Genomic DNA, 22,366 nt, shown 5'->3' with positions numbered 1-22,366 from the left:
TGTGCTCAGCCTTCAAGTAGCCTGTGTGTAATTTAGCCCAGAATTGATATGTTTTTACTTTTTCTCTGTATTTTTGAATTCATTTATATAATAGGCTTCATGTGATTTAGCACTGCTTGGTTGCCCGGCTTAAAAAAAAAAAAAGACTTCACTGCCTCAAACGCGACTGCAAGAGCCTCTGTAGAGGTGCGGAGTGCCTGCCTAGTCCAGGCTAGGCATATCTGTTGTTTTGTTTGAGGCACAGAATCCCTGCCTAATTTTGGCTAGGCATACTCTAGTTTGTTGAGGCACGTCAAATCGCAGCAGTTTCCTCCCTGCCCAATGCTATAGCCTCACGCCTGCTTGCCTAGAAAGGCTTGGAGTCCCTGCCTAGTCTCGGCTAAGTATATCCACACAGCAGGCAAACAACACCACCACCAGCAGCAGCTTTGCTTGTTTAGAAACAAAATGTAGGACAGGGCTGCAGAACAGGGAGACAGGGCACTGCTCCCTGAAAGATCTTGTTCTTCTGTGGAAACTTCAGATTCCAGGTACTCAAAGTCGAAGTCTAAGGCTTCTAGCAGGAAAGGGCATTCCAAAGCTTCTGAAAAAGATGCCAGCAGAAGGCAAAAGGCCTTGGAGAAACAATTTCTTAGTGCTGAGAGACAGCTGTCAGAAATTCAAACAGCTTCCTCTCTGACAGAAGCAGCAGATTCCCGCCATTTTCAGGCTGAGCAATTGCCTCACTCAGGAGATATAATACCACAGGCTTGGTCACCAGAGGGAGCAACTCTTTTCACTTCTCAAGCCTGCAATGCAGCTGAAATAGACCCCTTTTTCTGCCCAGCAACAAGTGAGGGACAGCAAATCTCCACTGTTAGAAGGCTAGTGCCAGAGGCTACTTCTATAGCTAGGCTTCGCCATGAGGACTCTTTGATGTCTGCCTTGCCTGGAGATATAAAATTATTGATTTCCGAGGCTATTTCTTACTGCAGCACTGCAGCATCCCATTACCCAGATAGCAATGCCTCCTCAGTCCTATTAGCCTCCAAGAGAGTCCCAAGTTAATAGGAGCCCGGTCCCACTGGCATGGGACACCATCTCACAACCCCTCTTCTGACAGTGAAAATTCACTTCTTCCTGATGAGGGCCAAAGGGATGCAATTCTATCAGCGGACGAGGGTTTAACCCCAGATATCCAGGCCTTCACCAGGCTGTTTCCCCTTGCTTTTGCATAAAGCAAAGATGATACCTGTCATAGGAGCTGATCCACTCCAAGAATCTTGGGCCTCAGTGGTCCTATTGAACACCTTTTCTTTGAGCCAGCCATGAAACAGGAGGATATTCCTGTACCCCAACTCTTTGTAGATGCACAAACAGTGGGCGGAGCAAGGTTCATTTCTGACCCAAAGCGGAAATGACAAACGTTTTTACAATTTGGCTCCCAACCTGGCTGATACTCTGGAGATACCAAGGTAGATGATCCTGTGGCGTCCCTTGTCTCTTCCTCCCTTGTGTCAGGAGACATAGCATAAGACCGAAGATAAAAAGGTGGAATTAACATTGTGCAAGACGCACCAATCTTCAGCCTGGGTGATCAAAGTGGCCTCTGCAGCTTCCTTTTTTTAATTGGACCTCACTGTTTTGGCTTCACCAGATGCAACAGAGAATTCCACTGCATGAGGCCAGGCTCCAACAGGACCTCAACAAATTAATTGCAGCTACTCAATGCTCAGCAGATGCCACCCTGAATGTAGCAAAGTATGCCTCCAGAGCTCTTTCATCCTCCGTTACATCTAGGAGGATGCTTTTGCTTCATCACTGGCAGGCTGATTTCAAATCCAAATGGAGGCTAGCCTCTGCCCCACAGGTGGCACACTATTTGGGGAGGCCCTAGACCTGATCCTTATTGAAAATAAGAACAAAAAGAAGATTCTGCCATCATCATTTAGGAGACCGACATCCCTCACCATACTACCGCAAGCCTTTCAGCCAACTGAATCAGCATTTCCCCAGCACCAGAGGTTCCTCCCTCAGAGGTCTGAACACCAGCCAGCCAGAGCGGGGTTTTGCAACCAGCCCAAACAATAGTTCCAAGTCAAACAGTCCTTTCATGGAGCAGGAGGCCACTCTTTTCATATACCAAGATGACTTCAAAACCAATCCTCCCATAGGCGGCTGATTAGCTCTATTTGTGGCCCAATGGGTGATAACAACAACAGACAATTAGGTATTCAACGCAGTGAGGCTACGCCTCAGTCTGGAATTCCTTTCTACACCCCTCAATTTCTTTATTCATTGCTTTGTCTCAAAAAAGAACGAAATGCAAGGTCTCATGGAGACCGCCATCCAACACCTGTTGGATATTCTGGCCATCAAGGCGGTCCTAAAGAGCCAAAGAGAACAGGGATTTTACTCCATTCTCTTTGTTGTTACAAATAATTTGGGAGGGTGGGGTGGAGAGCTATTTTGGATCTAAAAAGACTGAATGTACATCTGGTTTACAGAAGGTTCAAAATGCATTCCTTCCAATCCATCCTGGAGGGGATTCAGGAGGGTGACTTACTTGCTTTTATCAATCTGACGGAGGCCTACCTCCATGTACCGATTCTTCTGGCCCATCACCAGTTCCTACACTTTATTACAAAGGAACTCACTTCCAATACTGGGCATTGCCTTTTGACCTGGCATTGGCACCCAGAGCCTTCACCAAGGTCCTAGCGGCACTGGCAGCCTACCTTGGGTCAATACCTGAGTAGTCCAATGCTATTTGGACTATATACTTATCCAGGCATCCTCACTCAGGAGAGTGGAGGACAGGGGACTTACAAACCACCATCAAGATCTTGCAAGATCATGGCTTCTCCGTCAACTTTCAAACAAGTCATCTGCTTCCTACACGACTATTGCATCTGGGAGCAGTGATTGACATCACATTAGGTGAAATGTTTTATCATAGGACCGCAAGGACAGCGTAGTATCCCTTGTTCAAAGGATATGAGAAAAGTGCATGGCTCCCATAGCCCTCCTAGCTCGGCTATTGGGGAAAATGTCATGTATCTCTATAGTTCCCTGGGCAAGACTACATGCCAGGCCATTTCACTGGTTTCTGCTCCCATTCCAATGGGCCTGCAGCAGCAACTCCCGGACCAGGGTTTGGGTCCATCCAAGGGCATTACAGTCCCTCTGATGGTGGACATCCCCAGCCCTTCACAAGGAATGTGCCTTCAAAGAACCCAGCTGCATCACTATAACATCGGATGCCAGTCCATGGTCCAGGGTTGTTGGTCTCGAGAAGACTTGCACAACAACATCAATTGGCTGAAGCTTCAGGTGGCACATTTGGCCCTTCGACAATTCAAGGAAATAATCCAGGAACAACATATTCTCCTTCTTACCTACAATGTGACTACCAAAGCTCACATCAACCATCAAGGAGGCACCCACTCCAGCATCCTCATGACAGGAGCAGAGCATTTGGGGATGTGAGTGGAGAAACCTCCTCTCTCTCAAAGAGGAGCACATGGCAGGAGCAGCAAATGTGCAGGCGGACTGCCTCAGCAGGTCCACAATAGACCACTCAGAATGGAGGTTATCCAGACCTCTTCAGGCACCTGTCCAAGAGATTTGGTCAGCCTGTTGTGGACCTATTCACCTCTCGACAAATGCTCAATTACCACAATATTTCACCAGGTTCACAACACCAGGAGCAGAAGGTACCAACAGTTTCCGCAGCTATGGCCCAGGGGACTGCTGTATGCCTTCTCCCCCTTCCTCTCATCCTAGGGTTCATTCGGAAGGTACTGAAAGAGAGGGCAGAGATCCTGCTCATTGCTCGCCACTGGCCCAGACAGCCGTGGTATATGGACCTGGTAGGCCTTTCTGTATCTCAGCCCTGGGTATCCCTCAGGAGAGAATCTCCCTAAACCAGAGAGTCTTGGTCCATCTGGAGCCTCAGTGGCTCCAAATGACAATCTGGCATTTGAGAGGAGCCTCCTGAGGAAGGGCAAGTTCTCCTCCAGGGTGATACAGACCATTCAGGCCCCGAGAAAACTATCTACTAATAGAATCTACAATTCTTGGACAATGTTTACCAATTGGTGCCTTAAAGTGGACATTACTCCCACCTCAGCATCAATGCCACAAGTCTTGGAATTCCTCCAGGAAGGGCTGGACAAGAGTCTGTCCCACAACACCATCCGAAGGCTGGTGGCAGCCCTTGCAACGGTATTGACATGTGGGGAAAGATAATCTCCGGCTCACCATCTGGTCATTCGGAGATTTCTCAGGGGGGTGGCAAACCTGAAACTGCTTGTGATCCACAGGTACCCAACTTGGGACCTATCAAAGGTCCTACAAGCGCTAACCTTCGTACCATTTGAGCCATTAAGGACTATCAGCTTGCATTTCCTGACTTTTAAGGTCACATTCCTTGTGGCCATCACTTCAGCCAGGTACCTTTTGGTGCTCTTTAGTCATGAAAGACTTAAGTGTATTTCATCAGAAGAGGGTGGTCCTCAGGATGGATCCCTCCTTCATCCCCAAGGTGAACGCCTGGTTCCACAGGGCCCAGCAGATCTTTCTGCCAGACTTCTGTCCAGGGCCAACTCATGCCCTGGAGAAGAAATGGCACATCTTGGATGTGAGGCGGGCCATTCAAGTTTACAACAGGAGGACTTCCTCTACTAGAAAGACTGAGGCACTGTTCATTTCTTTCCACCCTGCATCGATGGGCTCCAAGGTAACGCCATCAACGATTGGCCATATTGGCTGAGAGCTTGCATTGCTAAGATCTATGAAGTTCAGGCCTTACCAGCTCCCAGGGGGGTGACTGTGCACTCTACCAGAAGTGCAGCAACAGCAGCAAAGGCTATGCAAGCATCCATCAAAGGAGTTTGCGGAACGGCAACATGGACTTCTCCTTCGGCCTTTATTCGCCATTACAAAGTGGACGTATTTGCTTCGACCGAAGCATCCTTTGGACGAAGGATCCTACAAAGAGTGCATGTGGAGACGAGGACTTCTAACCAAGCCGTGTCCTATCCTTAGATTGGCCAGCATTGGTAAGTCCCATCCACTCTACCGAGAAGATAAAGGGACATTGGTCCTACCTGAGATGCCCTTTCTCTGAGTAGCTCCAGGAGAGTGCAACCTGGCAACTGCTTGGTCGGAAGCCAGAAGCTACCACTTAACCTTGTTGAGATTTGATTCTCAGCTACATCCTCACTGGGCCAGAGAGGGTAACGACGGGGCATGGTCACAAAGTTGACAGCTTTGTCTCTAAGCAGAACAGATGAGACAACCCATTCTTGCACTCTCCCGGAGCTACTCAGATAGGACCAATGCCTTTTCTCAAGTAAAAAGGCTGTTAATTTATTGCATGCCTATATTTCAAGGAGTAAACAATATTTCATGCTGAGATGAAGGCTTTCTAGTTTAACTTGCGTTTGTTGTTGCTATTTTAATAGCTCTAACGTGCTGTGTTATATTTTAATCTAAAAGGCTCTTCTCAGATATTTTCTAAAGTCAAATATATTTCATTTAATATAACAATCTCCATGTGTGGAGACTTACATGACTCTGAATGTCATGTTCATTTAATGTTTATTTTCTTATAATGGACTGGTTTGTGTAGATCATTTGAGGCAGTGGTGGGATTCAGCTGGTTTGCACTGGTTCGGGAAAACCATTTGTTAATTTTCTGAGCAGTTCAGCGAATCGGTTGTTGGAAGAAATCTTCCCACAGCCTTTTGTTTCTCCCACTTTACTGGGCTAATCCTGTCAGGAAGGCAGGAAGGAAACATTTTGGTGTGCCTCTGTGTTATTTCCAGCCTAATCCTGCTTATTTTTAAATGTCTTCAGAAACTGCCTCTCAGGCTAAGCCTTGTTACATTGTAAAAGCCCTTAATGGTTCTTGGCAGTACGCCCAGACTAGCTGGAGCTGCTTCTCTGGAGGTTTTTTGTTTGTTTGTTGGTATTTTAATTAGGGGCTTGACTTTTTTATGCTTTTTATACTGCTTGGGGTGTATTTGTGGGGTGTACTTCCAAGAGGCAGGGTGCAAGCTTGGCAATCTGTCTGATTTTTTTACTGTCTTTCTGTGGGCATGTGATCTTTCCTTAAATCTGGATGATTTCCTTAGGATATCTTGTGAGGTGAATAAGACCAGCTGGTATCTTTAAGTGGTGCAAATGGATCTAATGATTGTTTCTGGGTGGGAAAAGATGCTTTGTCAGTTCACTGAGCACATGAGTCTCTTGTCTATGGGGATTCTTCAGTCAACCAGGTCAGGGTTATCTCAATTTTTTTTTCCAGAGGTAATTGGACTTTCTTGGCTTCTAGAAAGTCCAGTTGCCTCTTGAAAAATCACCTTTGGGACAGGAGTCTCTTGCATTGCTTCAGAGTGGCTAAGGTACATGATTGCTCACTGATAGTAAGTGGATCCTCCTTCCACTTTGTTTTAGTTTTTTTTCTCATGATAATAAGGCTTTCTAATCTCTAATGATCTTTAATGATTGGTATTTAGGGCAACTTTTTGCAAGTTAAGAAGCTTTTTTGTATTTTTGTAATCCTTGACTTACAACAGTTCATTTAGTGATCAAAGTTACAATGGCACTGAAAAAAGTGACTTATGACTATTTTTCACACTTACAACTGTTGCAGCATCCCCATAGTCACGAGAGGCTGGGTGAGGCGAAGTGCCCCTTGACGTGAGTGACATCAAGTTGACCACGCCTAGTCACATGACCACCTACCCAGCCAGTCATTAGGGCAGCGAACCGGTTGTTACATTATTTGAATTCCACCACTGATATGAACGATTATAGTACACCTAAGTTTTAAAAATATGTGCAAATGATTGTAATGAAGGTGAGTAGACTCACTAGGAAAAGGTAGAATGCTCTACCACTCCATGGCAGGATTCTGCATTTTTGTAATTAGGTTTTATCCAATAATCTCTTTACCCAAATGATTCCTGGCCCCTTCTTCTGATTTGTTGCCAAATATATATACTTTTAACAGGTATCACATAACAACTCTCTTTGAAAATGATCGTCACTTTTCTCATCTTTCAACTCTGGAACGGGAAATGGCATTTCGAACTGAAATGGTTAGAACTTATAACTTAAGTGATATTATTACTTTTAGACATATTAATTCTACAATAAGGATATCAAATAAGATACCCTTTCTTAATTTCTTAATTTTTAATTTTTAAATGCAAACTAACATGTATTCTTGAATCAAGAAGACATTGTACTTGTTTAGATGATTTATTTTTTGTTCTTAATTTTTTAATATTTATGTGGTGTTTGCAGTTTCACAGATTACTTGTCACAGTTTCTTTTATAATGCTAGAAAACTTTCAAATGCATGCAGCTTCTTTAGATTATATCTTTACTAAATTAATTTGCCCTGTAGAGTCACTTGAAGTCAAACAGCTTATAAATTACGTAAGTAAATTGTTTCAATAAATATGATGTAGTGGTTAAGGCACCAGGCTACCAACTATGAACTTCTGAATTCTAGTACTGCCTTAGATGCAAAGCCAGTTTGGTGATCCTGGACCAGTCACTTTCCCTGCCATAGGAAGGAGGCAATAGCAAGCCATTTCTGAAAAACTTTGCCAAGAAAACTTCAGGGATTTATCTAGGCAGTCTCCAAGAATCATAAATAATTGGATAGCAGAAAAATATAGCTATAAGACAGAGGTCTCCAAAGATAATCTTTCCACGGATTTGAGATGCAACCTAAATTCCACCCATGGACAGATAAACCTTTGCTCACTCATCCACACTTGTATGGCCTGGTTGGGGACTCCTACAATGAAAGATATTTCTCTTTTCTATAAAATACATTTTAAATATATTTTAGTTATGCTTAAAGTAAAATTTATGGAATTTAAATTAGTAATGGCTAAGTGTTGATTCAGTTGTTATTTTTAATTTATTCTGTGTTAATTGATTTCGATTATTTGAAAATTAAGAATTTAGAACCTCATAATAGTAATACAAGCTAGTTAGAAATATATTGATTGATTATTTAGATTCATATCCCATCTTTCTTGCATGATCTCAAATATAGTCCTCAACTTATGATCATGATTGAGCCCAAATTTTCTATTGCTAAATGACACAGTTGAATTTAGCCCCACTTTATGATCTTTTTTGCTATAGTCAAGTGAATTACTGTGTTAAGTTAGTAACAGTTTGTTAAGTGAACCTGGCTTCCCAATTCATTCTGCTTATCAGAAGGTTACAAAAACTGTTCATATGACCCTGGGACACTGCAACCATCATAAATATGAGTCAGTTGCCAAGTGGCTGAACTTTAATCATGTGACCATGGGGATGCTGCAATGGTCATAAGTGTGGAAAATGATCATAAGTCATTTTTTTCAATGCCATTGTAACTTCAAATGGTCACCAAACAAACTGTTGTAAATTGGGTACTATGCATAGTTTATGTAGCATTTTTTCTTAGCTATTTATATCCCATGTTTATTATGTTTATAAATAGCGTAAGTTGGTAAAAATATCTAATACTCCTTCTTCCTCCTATTTTACCTACAATAACGTCAAGTCCCCCAACTGACTTTAATACCTAAGAATGAACTAGTATGCACAGTCTCCTGTTGCCTTAACCATTAAGCTAAAACCTCCTTACTCCTATATATATATTTTCTATAGCAATACCTGATGATTGATGTCAGTGACTTAGTATAGACTTGAACTTGGATTTTGCCAGATCTAGTTCAACATATTAAGCAAGTGTTAATATGTTACAGATAACTTGTAATATTTGTTTTAATCTTGTTTTATTCCACTTCTGATCTAGAAATAGTAAAATTACTTCAATAGATATTTTTGTATTTATTGCTATAGCAGATTATTTAAATTCAAATGTATAAATATGAAGCAAATTATATATTTAGATATTAAACATTTAAATATTGTTTTTAAATATATTCACTTTAGGGTCTCTATTATTCCTACTTCAAGATTATAGTTGAAGCACCATCATTTTACAGTGGAGTTTGGATGATTATGAATGATAATCTAACTGAATATCCTCTTGTAATAAACACACTGAAAAGATTTAATCTCTATCCAGAGGTAAGCCACATTTTTAATAACAACAATGACAACAACAACAATAATGATAATGCAATAAGAAAGATGAAACAGATTTACTTTATCAGTGACTGCAGCAAAATCGAGTTGCCAAAATCACACATTGGAAGCTTTTCCAGAAGTTTGGGTTCAAATGCAGCAAAAATTACTGGGAACACCAAATTTACAGTTCTTGAAAATGAACAGGTCAATATCTTGTAGGTCTTCCAGATCCAAAAAACACTCCTCTAGCCCACAAACGCTTGACATCACTATTGTGGAAAAGAGAAAAAGTCTGGTTCACGGATACTGCAATATTAGGTGATACACAAATTGAAGAGAAACATCTAGAAAAAATAACAAAATATCATGATTTGCAAATTGAAGTTGAGCGATTATGAAGGAAGAAATCAATGGTTGTACCAATTGTAATAGAAGCCATTGGAACAATATCCAAAGGGATGCCTAGATATATAGACATTTTGAATTTATTACACTTGAATATTCTGACATTGCAAAAAAACACCTTGATAAATGTGCAACAATTGCTGTTAAGCCAGGAAAAATTGTTGAAGATGATGGATTTGATTTTGATAATGAAGAGTTGATAAAAGCAGTAATACTTTTATTACAGGATACAAGCACTTAGGAAGCTTCTAACATGCTTCTGACAAAATACATAAAGCGAGTGCAGAAAATCTTGAGATCAAAGCTGAATGATATTTCTTTATGAGGAAATATCATAAAACAATAATACTTTGGCAGTGCCTGTAATAGGATACCCAGCTGCAATAATTGATTGGATTCAGCTAGAACTTGATAACTTGAATCAAAAGACAAGAAAACTAATGACAATGCACTATGCTCTGCACCCAAAAAGTGACATTGAACTATTGTTTTTAGCAGACTGAATTGAATTGAAGATTAACCATAATAATATTAGTAATAAAACAATAATAATTTCAACACAGAATTACATGTAGTTTTAAAAATGTAATATCTTTTGTTAGTATCTAAGACTTCTAAATATACAGGTAATCTCAACTTACATCCATTTGTTTAGTGATTTAGAAGTTATGATGGCATTGGGGGAAAAAAACCTGACTATGGCAATCCCTCAAAGGGATATGTGATCAAAATTTAGGCTCTTGGCAACTAGCATGTATTTATGATAATTGCAAGGTCATGTTATTGCCATGTACTTTCTTAATAACAGCATGATTCACTTGTCAGCCATGGCCAAAAAGTATTATAAAATTGCATGTAACTTACTAACAATTGCTTTGATTAGCAACATAAATTATTATCTTAAAAATCTTAATTTGATCAATTTTATTTGGTCACAAGTCTAAGAATATCTGCATTATAAACATAAGATCTTGATTTCACATGATGAATCCACAGAGAAGAAAACATTTCTGTGAAAAATATTTATTAGTAAAATTTCAGTCGGTATAAATTCCAGAAGAATTACTTTATTGTCTTCAGAATATTTAATGCGCTATCTAGTTTATTGTTAAACAACTTGAAAGTTTGCAAATGTGTCTTTATGTTTTTAACAGGATGCTTGTATAATGTCAGTTACCATGTTATAAAAAATACACTAAAAATTAAAATGAAGTTTCAGGAAGGAAGAAAAGGAATCTTAAAATATTCAGATACTGAAGAAGAGCCATAGAAAAAAATATTTTAACTGCTGAGGTAAACAATGTTCTTTTGAAATTATAATCCTGTTTTCTGCACAGGTTGTGTTAGCCAGCTGGTACCGCATATATACAGGGGCAATGAATTTGTTTGGCATTCAGACACAAAAGTGTTGGACTGTGAATAGAGGAGAAGGTCTGAGTCCTGTTGAAAGCTGTGAAGGCAAGTGTTCCTTATTTATTCATTGTGAACATTGCACAAAATGGAGTGTGAAATAATATAAAAATTCCTTTTTGAAAAGTTATTAAGAATTAGAATTTATGGTTATCCATGGTCTAATTAAATATTTAGTTAATCAATTAACATTTGACTAATTTGTGCTTATTGCAGGAGTGTTAATATAGAAATCTTATTTTCAGAAAGGATAATACTTAATATTAGCTTGTTAAAAGGAAATAAAGAAATTGGCAGATATAGGTATATAAATAATTTAGAAACCTAAAATTATAAAAACACAACATGTATAAATAGATTTGAGTCCAAGCAGCATCACACGAATATTCATGTCAATGGGCAGCCCTATGAGGTCTACCTAGGCTGTTTTTTATTTGACCTTTCATTTTTTAAAAGTTTAGTATATTAAATTTAAATAAAATCAAATGGAAGCAAAATACAAGTCATTCAACATTATTTTTGTTTATTACAATGTCTTGGTACTACATAATCTTTCATTGCAAATACAAATTATGGATGGCTATATTAGAAAATGTAGAGTACTTCTATGGGAGATAATCAAGAAAACTCAGAGTTGAGGACTAGATCAGAAAATTAAGAAAAAAATCAGAAAGCAGCAATAGCAAACCATTTCCATGTTGTCAAGAATAATGTATATATCCATTAAATCAGCATGAATTCAGCTCAAAAGAGGCTGCCTTTAAACTGACATTAGTAGATTATATCCAGCAGCATCCAGGAGATGAAATTCTACAAAACTGCATGTGCAGTGCAAATAAAATTGTTCTGCACATGCGCAGAACTGAAAAATAAGATGGTGCTAATTGTGCCAACCGGGGCGTGGCAGGCCTGAGTCACTGCCGGTTCCAGCGACCCAGGCCACCAAACCACTACCGGTTCAGTTGAACCGATCCAAACCGGTAGGAACCCTCCACTGGACTGCAGTGATTTTAATATGATCTGGCCATCTTTAAGAAGCTGAGTTATCATTATTATTATTGAAAATTATGTTACATTTTGAAATGGAGCTCTGGGAGGATGATATTGCAATTATTCCTTTCTAGAAATAGTACAGTCTAAATTCATGAAGGATTTCAGATCCTCAAGCATGTTCTTCCTCCTTACAGATGAAAGCTGGTTTAGCATTCTGCTGAAACCTATAAGGTGTCCAGCTAGAGGTATCAAAACTCTTATCCCGAACACTGTCAAGCATATTCACAACTTGACCACATTTTCTGGTAGTTACCACTGTCTTCCAATGAGTATCATCTGATCTCCCATCCTCTAATAAAGCACATACATATTTTACTTGAGGAGCTTACAAAAGTAGTTATAATGTTCCTGGCAGACCACAAGATGGTGCTAGTCTCCTAAGAATGAACTTGAGATGGTTTCCAAATTATTGTCAACCACAAAAAGTTAATAAAGAAAAAAAATGGGGACATAACCTGAAATGAAATAAATCTAGGATTATACAGAAAGAGAACAATAATCAGAAAAGGTTAAGTAATAATATACACACAAACAAAATCAATAACGTAATGCAGTTTCCTGACTAAATCTTTACTTATCCCATAAGCAAAAGTGGTTGTTTGGTCTTTCTGTAGGTTCCTGGAAAGTCATCCTTCACTTAGAAACTTTTTAATACATCTCTTTTCTGCCAGCTCTAGTGCATAGATTTTTTAAAATTACCTCTTCAAATTCTCTTCACTTTTTAATGAGGTGCTGAACTAGCCAAATACATTTTCAGTGTTCTCAGTGTTTTCTTATTTATATTTTATATAGATGAATCTATCTTACTAACTAGCTAATCCCTCATATTCCAATTAAAGTGGCATAATGAAGCTTTTCAAATATCATCTTACTCTAAGGAAATATACATTTGTTTCCCCCTATTTTCTGTCATTATATAGAATTACCCATAGTCCTTGACTTACAGCCATTCATTTAATGATCATTTGAAGTTATAGTGGCATTGAAAAAAATAATTTACAATCTTTCTTATGACATAGAGGTGTTACAACCTTCCCAAGGTCAAATTTGAAATTTGGCAATTAGCTTTTATTTATGACTATTGCAGCACCCCAGGACCACTTAATAACTGTCTTGCTTAGCAACTGAAATTCTGGTCTCAATTGTGATCATAGGTTAAGGATTACCTGTAATTAACGTTAAATACTTTCATACATGAGCAAGCTGCTCCAAGATACAGAAATGCTGGGAGAAGTGCATCGGCAGCAAAAAAAGAAGAGAAGAAAGGCACTGTTGGAATAAAGATTGAAGGGATGCATTTTAATTTAAACATGACAAAAGCAAAAGAAGGGATAAGAAAGGAACTGGGATAATCAGTGATGGTTAGGTTCATGGGACATAATAGAGGTGAAAAGAAAGAGACAAGGAAAAATAGTATTCTGTCCAACAAATCCAGTCTACAATTCATCAGGCCCAGGGGTAGGTTCTGGCTGCCGCTACTGTCGGTTTGCTCAGGGCTGCGCTGCAGGCATTTAATGCACGCTATGTGCGCATGCGCAGTACTATAAAAATGTTTCTGCGCATGCGCAGAAGCAAAAAACAAGATGGTGATGCCTATGGCGCCATCCATAGAACCAGTTTGGGGTGTGTGCCCGGCCGAGTTATTACCTACTTGGCTGAACTGGTCCAAACCAGTAGGAATCCACCTCTTATCTGGCCAAAATATAAAAAAAGCAAGAGGTTTTGGTGTGACCAGATCATAATGCACCCACATTTGCTGGAGCTAAGAAGCTGTACATGTTTTGTGCATGGAACAATGCAAATTTTTCACTTCAGTCATATTTTTATTAAGTTGTTTTGTGAAGTTGTCTTTGAAACCTATTAAATAGATAAGTTAAATAATGCAAACTTAAACATAAAGAGAATTTAGTTATATAACAATATATTAATATATGCAGAATTTTTGCACAGTGGAACTTAATTTAAAAATCAAAACATGAAGTATTTTATTTCAATGTGAATTGTTATTTGATAGGATTAGGAGACCCTGCTTCTTTTTATGTGGCTATGATATTTCTTCTAAATGGATTGATGGTGTCAGTTTTCTTCCTATATGGCACATATCTAAGGTAAGATAACATTAAAGAGGTTTGTTTGCTAAGTGGATAATTGTAATTATTCTGCATTTTGTTAAATATGCACTAAATGTGAAAATTTGTACAACACACTTTACATTATTTCAGAATGCCACAATTTATGGGACGTATATACAATTCTTAGATTTAATTTGTATGGGACAGTTTGATGTTATAGAATTATGGGGCTAGGAAATATATTTTCACAGATATATTGATTCATCCATGGAATTTCCAGGTGATAGACTATGGTGCAATGCTTGTTTTTAACATTTTAAGAGTAGATGCTTGTCTTTTTTCTTTCAATGATTATTGTGAAAAGAAAATGTATAATACCAATTCCAGTCTAATGAAAGATATGATCTAGAGCAATGATGGTGAACCTTTTCGGACCAAGTGCCCAAACCGGAATGTGCATGCATGCACACACACCGGAAACCTGAAGACCAGCTGCCCAGCACGCACATGTCTGTTTTGTTAGCCATTTTCAGGCCATTTTCCAGACTGTTTTCAGGCTGTTTTGGGGGCCAAAAACAGCCCAGAAAATAGCCTGGAAAAGGCCTGAAAAGCGGCATGGTTTTTGGATGTTTTCAGGCCATTTTCCGGTGCTCCGACACCCACGAAGTGCCAGAAACCGGAAGAGGAGCTGGCAATGGTGCACGTGCTCACAAAGAGGGCTCTTTATGCCACCTCTGCCATGTGTGCCATAGGTTCGCCATCACGGATCTAGAGCCATTCAGAAAAATGAATAAGAATTTGTACTCTAGCCCTTGACACTCTTATTGTAATATCTTCATTCAGCTGTATTTTTCTGTCTTCAGTTATTTGCTTTCATGGCTATGCCCACAATCTTTGCTCCTTCCACCCATAAAGGCACAACTTTGTCTTGTTAAAGTTGGCTGTTACATAGGAGATTGTGGTTGTGGAGTTAGGGCTGTACAATAATCGGAGTGCACTTCTGCTGATGTAGCAAGACTTGTTTTTTCTCATCACACATAGGCGGCATATATTTCTTTTTTCCCCTGCAGAATGTTGCCAACTTCCTAGAGCATATCTGTACTATACAAGTGAAAATGAGGAAAATATTTCATTCAGTGGTAGATACTTTCTACAGTAGAAAGACACTTCTACATGTAATTCAAAAATTAGTACTAACTTAACAACTTCAGTGATTCACTTAACAACTGTGGCAAGAAATTAATACTTTTAAACATGACATAATATTTTCACACTGGCCTTTTATTTTTTATTATTTGATTTGACTCAGAGGTTTCAATTATTACTGTTTTGATCATAATTATTTCATTAAATATCAATATAATTAAGCTCTAAGATTTTAACCCAAATTTCTGTTCTTTTTTAATCAGGTAAAAAATACATGTTTTTATTTAAGAGAGCATTTTTATTGCTTAGTGTTTAATAAGAACCATATTTTCGTACTGTGACACACTCCCCCCCTCCAGTGGGTGGAAATGTCTGTGCATCTTATAGAGTGAATATTGCGGCAGGTGGAAGGGGGGTTGGTGGCTGTCACAATGAGAATGCTGGAGCCTTCACTGTCTAGCAGCTGATTGGCAGTTGGATTGGCCTCATGGAATAGCGCTGATCAGCTGTTCTAGCTGCCTCTGCCTATCGTCGCTGAGATTGGACTGGGATAACTGGTTTCCAAGGCCCTGTAATTTTATGTCACTCTATGGGGGTTGGAATACAGCAGCATGGCACCATACTGCTGAGGTTTCCTGAAATTCTGTGGCTTTGTACCATGCAACTGGGGCAGAATATGGCAGTTGAGATTTTGAAAGGTGGCTTAATACTGCCTAGAGTGGCTCTATACCAAGAAGATCTTCTTTGTCATGTTAAAAATAACTTTCTGTTTTATTTTTAACCATTGACAACCTTCTCAGCATCTTTCAATTATCTGATTGCCATTATCTATATAAATAAAAACGTAAAGGTTGTTTGTTCAAAATCGCTAATCTTCGAAAGTTCTTTACCGATTGCTTTGAAATTTTGACACAACGTTGCATTCGAATACGCAAATGTTTTTATATACGTATATTATATAGATATCACATCTGTGACAGGTAAAAACATGCTTTTTTGTAAAAACATGCTTTTTTGAAAATCAGCGCCATCTGGTGGACGTAAAAGCAACACATGCCATACTAAATATTTCATGATTCCATTTCAATGTTTCCGATTGCATTGTTATATTGAATTTTCATAGATTTCAATTTATTTTCATTTTGATTTAATTATTTCGTGTGACATTGCATTGGAATTGAGCTATGTCATTTACCATAGCGTTCATTTAATGAGTAAAGTATATTCAGAACAGTTTGGCCTCTCTCCAGCTTCATCCTGACGGTCCCTCTATATGTGTGGCTGGGCTGCGGCCGCACCCTTTCCCCTTTCTGCCCCTCCTCTGATGAGCTTCGGCCATTTCTGCCAAGGGGAGCCAAAGCCCTTCGGCCTCTTCCTCTCCTCTCTCCCCTCCCCTCCCGCCGGGCCTTTGCTGTCTGCGGCGGGGCACCACCTATGCCATCCCTCAGCCGCCTCCCCCCACCCTTAAGCTGGCCTACCCTGGCCAGCCCAGCAGAGCTCCAGAGGAGGCAGAGGCGGAATTCTCCTCAGCCCAGCTGGCCATGTGCACTTTCCACCCCCCCTCATAGTGAGCCAGCTATAGCCTCACCAAGGAGGCAGCGGTGGCAGTGTCTGCTTGAGGTCAGGGGGCTGGGGTGGCCCCGGGTGCCCAGTGAGGCGGCATACTGAGGTCTTCTCCTCCTCCGAGATCCTGGACATCTCACTCTTCTAGGCCACCGACTTGGGAGAGCCCGAGAGCAGCTCCTCCAAGGAGATGCTCAACAACTTCCACGAGGCCGACAGCCCCTGCGCCGTCTACCCCAACCAGCCTCGCCCGGCCCAGCAACCCCGAGTCCTGACAAATGGCAGCACCCACCTGCCGCCCTACTATGCCCAGACTGGGCCACAGCAATGCGTGGCCAGGTACAGCTAGTAATCAATATAATCAGTATGTATTGTCCTGCGCCTAAACTGTGGTTTCTTTTTTCTTTCCCACTTTCCAGAATAGGGAGATTGGAGAGAGGGATTGCAAGAAAATAAGCACTTTATAAGAATTCAAAAGCAATGTGATTACACCAGCAGCAGAAAAGTATAGCATAGATTGCCTCTGGCATAGCAGAGATTGCCTATAGAAATTGCTTTCCTCACACCTCCTATCCACTCTCCAAGATCAGAGAATTTGGATACAAACAGATTTAAAGAGAACAATCTGTGATGAGATGCAATCATATTGCTTTTGATGTGTACAAGACAATAAGTAAGCATTCTAGCATTCAAAAGAGCAGGGGAGCAGTTAGGAGAAAATAAAAGCTCCCTATACTGGAACACTTCTGATGTAGAAATGTTTCTGCATGCAAAAGTATTCTTCAGAAGGCAATAACAGGTAGTTCAAAATGTTTTAAGCGTAAATTACAAGAAATTCAGATAATTGTTTCAAATTTAAAGCAAGTTGTTCCAGCTTAGTTGAGAAATATTCTGATGCTGTTCTAATTGTTATGCTATACAAAGTGATTTTTGAAGTTGAAACACTTAATTGATTAGAATAACATGAAGCATTAGTAAGATCTTGTCAACATCTTTTTTACATTGTGGCAAAACTGGAATACTGCAACCAGTTTTGCTCACCACGGTGTAAAAAAGATGTTCAGACTCTAGAAATAGTTCAGAGACGAGCAACAAAGATAATTGGGGGACTGGAGGCTAAAACATATAAAGAAAACAAAGATATATAAGAAAACAAAACATAAAGAAAAGAAATTTGCTGGAATTGGGTGTGTCTATTTTAATGAAAAGAAGAACTAGGAATGACATGATAGCAGAGTTTCAATAGCTCCGTGGTTGTCACAAAATAAAGGCAGTCAAGCTATTCTCCAATACACCTGAGGGCAGTACAAGACGAAATGGATCGAAACAAATCAAGGAGAAAAGCAACCTAGAACTAAGGAGAAATTTCCTGACAGAACAATTAATCAATGGAACAACTTGCCTCCAGAAGTTGTGAATGCTCCAACACTGGAAGTTTTTAAGAAGAGATTGGATAACCATTTGTCTGAAATGGTATAGGGTTTCCTACCTGATCAGGGGGTTGGACTAGAACACCTTCAAGGCCCCTTCCAATTCTGTCATCCTATTCTATTCTAATTGAACAATCTGTTTTGACCTGAAATATAAAGTTTAAAGCTTAAAAGCAATAGCAATAGCAATAGCAGTAGCAGTTAGACTTATATACCGCTTCATAGGGCTTTCAGCCCTCTCTAAGCAGTTACAGAGTCAGCATATTGCCCCCAACAACAATCCGGGTCCGAGTACAATAAAATGTTTTAATATAGATTAAATTGTAATGTGATATATAGGTAATCCTCAATATGCAACAGGTCACTTAGTGACGATTTGAAGTTATGGATCCCCTCTCAAAAAATTACTTAGGATCCTGAGGAGGAGCCTATGTCACTACAAAATGGTCACCCAATCTCGTTGCTCCGAGATCGCTGCCAATACTTTTATTGCTGGGTGGTACAATCAGACGTAAACCATCCCGTAGAGACAGTGAACAGTAAGACTACGTTCTGCTGATCACAGGGACATTGCAAAGTCCCTGATTGATCCAGGAGAAGATCTTTTAGCTGGCATTAAAAGCTCAGCCCCTAGGCTGATGAAGTAGGGACAGCTCCAAAATGGAAGGAAACGTAAGAGAAAGTGTTTACAGCTGGTGAGGAATTTTTATCCGTTTTAAAAGAGACTGCCTATAAAAAACTTAAAGCTAATTTAAGAATAAAAGAAATAAGCGGCGGAATTAAGCTTTGGAAGGTTTTGGTCAGTGTATCTTAATTTTTAAATGTTATTTTCATGGATGGAATTTATGCAAACCATTTGAAATGAATGAATCAAGTTTTCTTCTTCTATAATTTTTACTATTATTTTCACAACCTACGGACTAAATTTCTCCTTATTCATCACTACGTGTGTTTTTTACTCTTTCTTCTCTTTCATGTAAAAATTTGACTTTTTAAAGCTTGGAATATTAAAAGATACAAAAAGAACAAAGAGAATTGCAACAATTGTAACAACAAAGGGGGAGATAACACTGCAACTGGAAGACTGGAAACTTGTGTATTGAAAACAAAATACTTTTACTTTCACTACTGATTATCCTGGTCTGGAACTTTAAAAACTCACAGTTTGTTTATAGAAAGTGATAAGAAGTAAAGCACCATTTGTTTATACAAATGTTCCTTTGACGTATATCCTTAACCAGAGATCTCATGGTGAACCTAGGTGTAACTTTGTAAAAATCTTCCAAGTCAGACCAGCAGTGTTTTAACAGCTGGAAACAATGGGTTATTTTCAACAACAGAGAGAAACTGTCAGCTTGCAAAAGATAATGTTTGCAATACAGAAACTATCAAATACATTTGAGAAAATGTTTGAAAAATTAGAGTACCTAACAGAAAAATATGATGAAAAGGATGGAGATACTTATCAAATGAGAAAAATAGAGGGTAGAGTCCCAAGCAACAAAGAGAAAAATGACTACAAAGAAATCAAATCTGCTGACATCCATGGTGAATGGTTTCTGTCTGGAAATGGAAAAAGTGGAATATGGAAAAGGGAACTAGATGGATGGGAACCTTACCCTAGATGGCAAGATACCGAAGAAGAAAAAATAAAAGAACTTATGGACTTAAAGGGAGAAATTTTATTAGTAACACCATTGATAACAACACTGGCAATTAAAGACAAGCTGATTAAGGAAAAAGAAGAACGGCATCGAAATTACATGAGAGAATCAATAAACAATGAGTTGCAAAGAAGAGTCCATACAAACTTGATTAAGGAGGACTGATGCCACAAACGGCAGAAGACATGAGACTGTTTCGCTACTGAAAAAATACAGGCTGATAGATGAAAGTGTTTAATCTAAAACTAGTTGGACTTAGTGAAATTTAGTGACAATAGATATGGTTAAATAAACAATTGAAAATGATAATAATGTATACATATGTATTGGTATAACAAGTAATAATTGGATATGAATATTGAATAGTACCTATGAAAGGAAGATGAGAAATGATTTTGTTACATATAAAGATTAATAAAAAAGAACTAAATTATGATAATGGATATAGTCAAATAAAGGAGAGATAACAATGTATATAAAGGTATGGGTACAACATGGGGAAATTGGATGTAAATTGTAAACAGTGAATATTTGTTACTAAATATTATTGATGTTTAGCTAGAATAGGCCATAAGGAATAGTGTTATTGGGATACTAGAAATAGCAAATGAGATGCCAGTATGTGGTTATGTCTTGAGTTTTGGTATGTTTTATGATGAAGGACGTTTGAACAATTATAGTCAAATGAGAATGGGGGTAGGATGATGGTAATATGTACAAATATATTTGATTTAAAATACTAGAATTAATATGAATCATGGGTGACTGTGAAAGAAACACACGAATCCTTTTTGTAACCAACTGATACACTTTCTACAGTATGTAAGTAAGTACAACCATTGAATAAAAGTCTTTATTATGGCAACAATCACATTGCTCGCTACAAACACAAAGGATAGCTTTTAGAATCCATTTGAACAGACCTAATTATGGACGTTGGAATTCCAGAAGTGCAATATTAAATTCCCTAAGCCAGCTTCTTCACTGTCACAGGTGCATGATTGATCTCTGTGCTGTGGAGTGGTTACCTGAGGCCCCAAATTGGAAGCAGATCCTTCTGTCTTTCAAACAGCCCACCATACCACAGATGTTATTCAAGATGAAGGCATTTTTAGCCTCCTTCCAAATCTTTCCCATCAGAGTCTTTGGTGAGGAAAGGGTTATCCCGTTAATAACTAACATGCGAGCCTCCAAGGCGAATGACACCACCTCATTTTCAACCTTGGAAAAGAAAGAGAATGATAGTGAGAGTCAATCAATCTTGCACGGAGAAGACATACTTAACAGCACAGAAGCTGGCCTCATTGACGCTTTTGGTGCTCTCCCAAGGAAAGAACAAGACAATATATTATTCAAGCTAGAAAATTTAAAGAAATCCTTATTGGTCACAGTGGAAACAGCAGAGCCACTTATAGACCTGGTTTCCCCAATAATTGAGCCTCTCACTTCCAGAGGACAAGAGATTGCATTAATTCAAGATCATAGAAAATAGAAACCAAGACCCAAAGGGGGTATTAGAGACCCCAGAAGAGATGGAGATGTTTTCATCCCTGTGTGAAAATTCCATGATACCTTCATCACCGCCAGCTCCAAACCAAGATACTGAGAGTCGACTCACGAAAGAGCCACCATTGCAAAGAATGAAAGATGACCTAATAACGCCTTGCCCTAGAACCAGAGAAGAGGCTTCGAAATGGCAAGCTCTGCTAGCTGGTGCTAAAACCTCTTACCCTGAACAAGTTTCTCAAGAGTCTACACATGACCTAGACGGGTCCTCCCTATTTTTAAAGAAGACCAATTCAGTGTGCAATGACACCTCAATCCATGGTAACAACCAGACAACTTCCCTTTGTACAAATCAAGTTTCCTGATGAGCTCCAAAAGTTGACCCACTCTCCCTTATAACCTGGAATATAGCAGGTCCATCCCATCAAAAGACCAACTCTTTTTTGACTATATATCACAATTTGACATCCTCTTCTTGCAGGAAACCTGGGCCTCCACAGAGATTCAGTTAGATGGCTATTGGGTCAACTCAATTTGGGCTGTCCCAAGCAAGGTCGGGGGGGGGGAGAGCTAAAGGGGGTATTGTGACATTAGTTAATACATCCTTGCATTTTAAATGTGTACCACTGCCACCTTTCCAGTCATGGGTTGTAACTACATTACTCTTATTTAAACAGTGGAGATTTTGCTATTCAATATCTATATTCCTCCACTTAATAAGAATAATGTGATTAACAAGATTTGGGACAGCATAGAAGATTTTATCTTTGGCTGTTCAGCCAAATTCCCCAAAGCTGCAATAATTATAGGGGGGGACTTAAACGCTAGGATGGGTCCAAATGATCAAGCATTATATAAGCAGTTTAAGATTCACTATGATGAAAATGTAACAGATGAATCTTTGCATACCAGACAATTTAAAGACCCTAAAGCTAATCGGGCAGGCTTATGTGTAAGACAAATGACTGAACGTTTGGATCTGTGTATCCTTAACGGGTCCCCATGGGGCTATTTCCCAGCAGAA

General features: G+C 39.2%; 1 protein-coding gene across 4 annotated transcripts in view; it reads left to right on the top strand.

Annotated features, from left to right (window-relative positions):
* The window catches only part of DPY19L1 (dpy-19 like C-mannosyltransferase 1), a 145,287-nt gene that overhangs the window by 5,301 nt on the left and 117,620 nt on the right, over positions 1–22,366 (top strand). For 3 of the 4 annotated variants that reach the window (XM_032234962.1, XM_032234963.1, XM_032234961.1), the window contains exons 4-7: positions 7,001–7,088; positions 8,956–9,093; positions 10,836–10,956; positions 13,976–14,069. In XM_032234962.1, the coding sequence (XP_032090853.1) occupies positions 7,001–7,088; positions 8,956–9,093; positions 10,836–10,956; positions 13,976–14,069 (441 nt within the window). The remainder of the gene's footprint in view (positions 1–7,000; positions 7,089–8,955; positions 9,094–10,835; positions 10,957–13,975; positions 14,070–22,366) is intronic. The other variant, XM_032234964.1, reaches the window with a different exon arrangement.

Source organism: Thamnophis elegans, chromosome Z (genome assembly GCF_009769535.1).
Source record: "Thamnophis elegans isolate rThaEle1 chromosome Z, rThaEle1.pri, whole genome shotgun sequence".
Classification (NCBI taxonomy): domain Eukaryota; kingdom Metazoa; phylum Chordata; class Lepidosauria; order Squamata; family Colubridae; genus Thamnophis; species Thamnophis elegans.
Note: the sequence above shows the minus strand (reverse complement) of the source record. Positions and strands in the feature narration are given on the sequence as shown.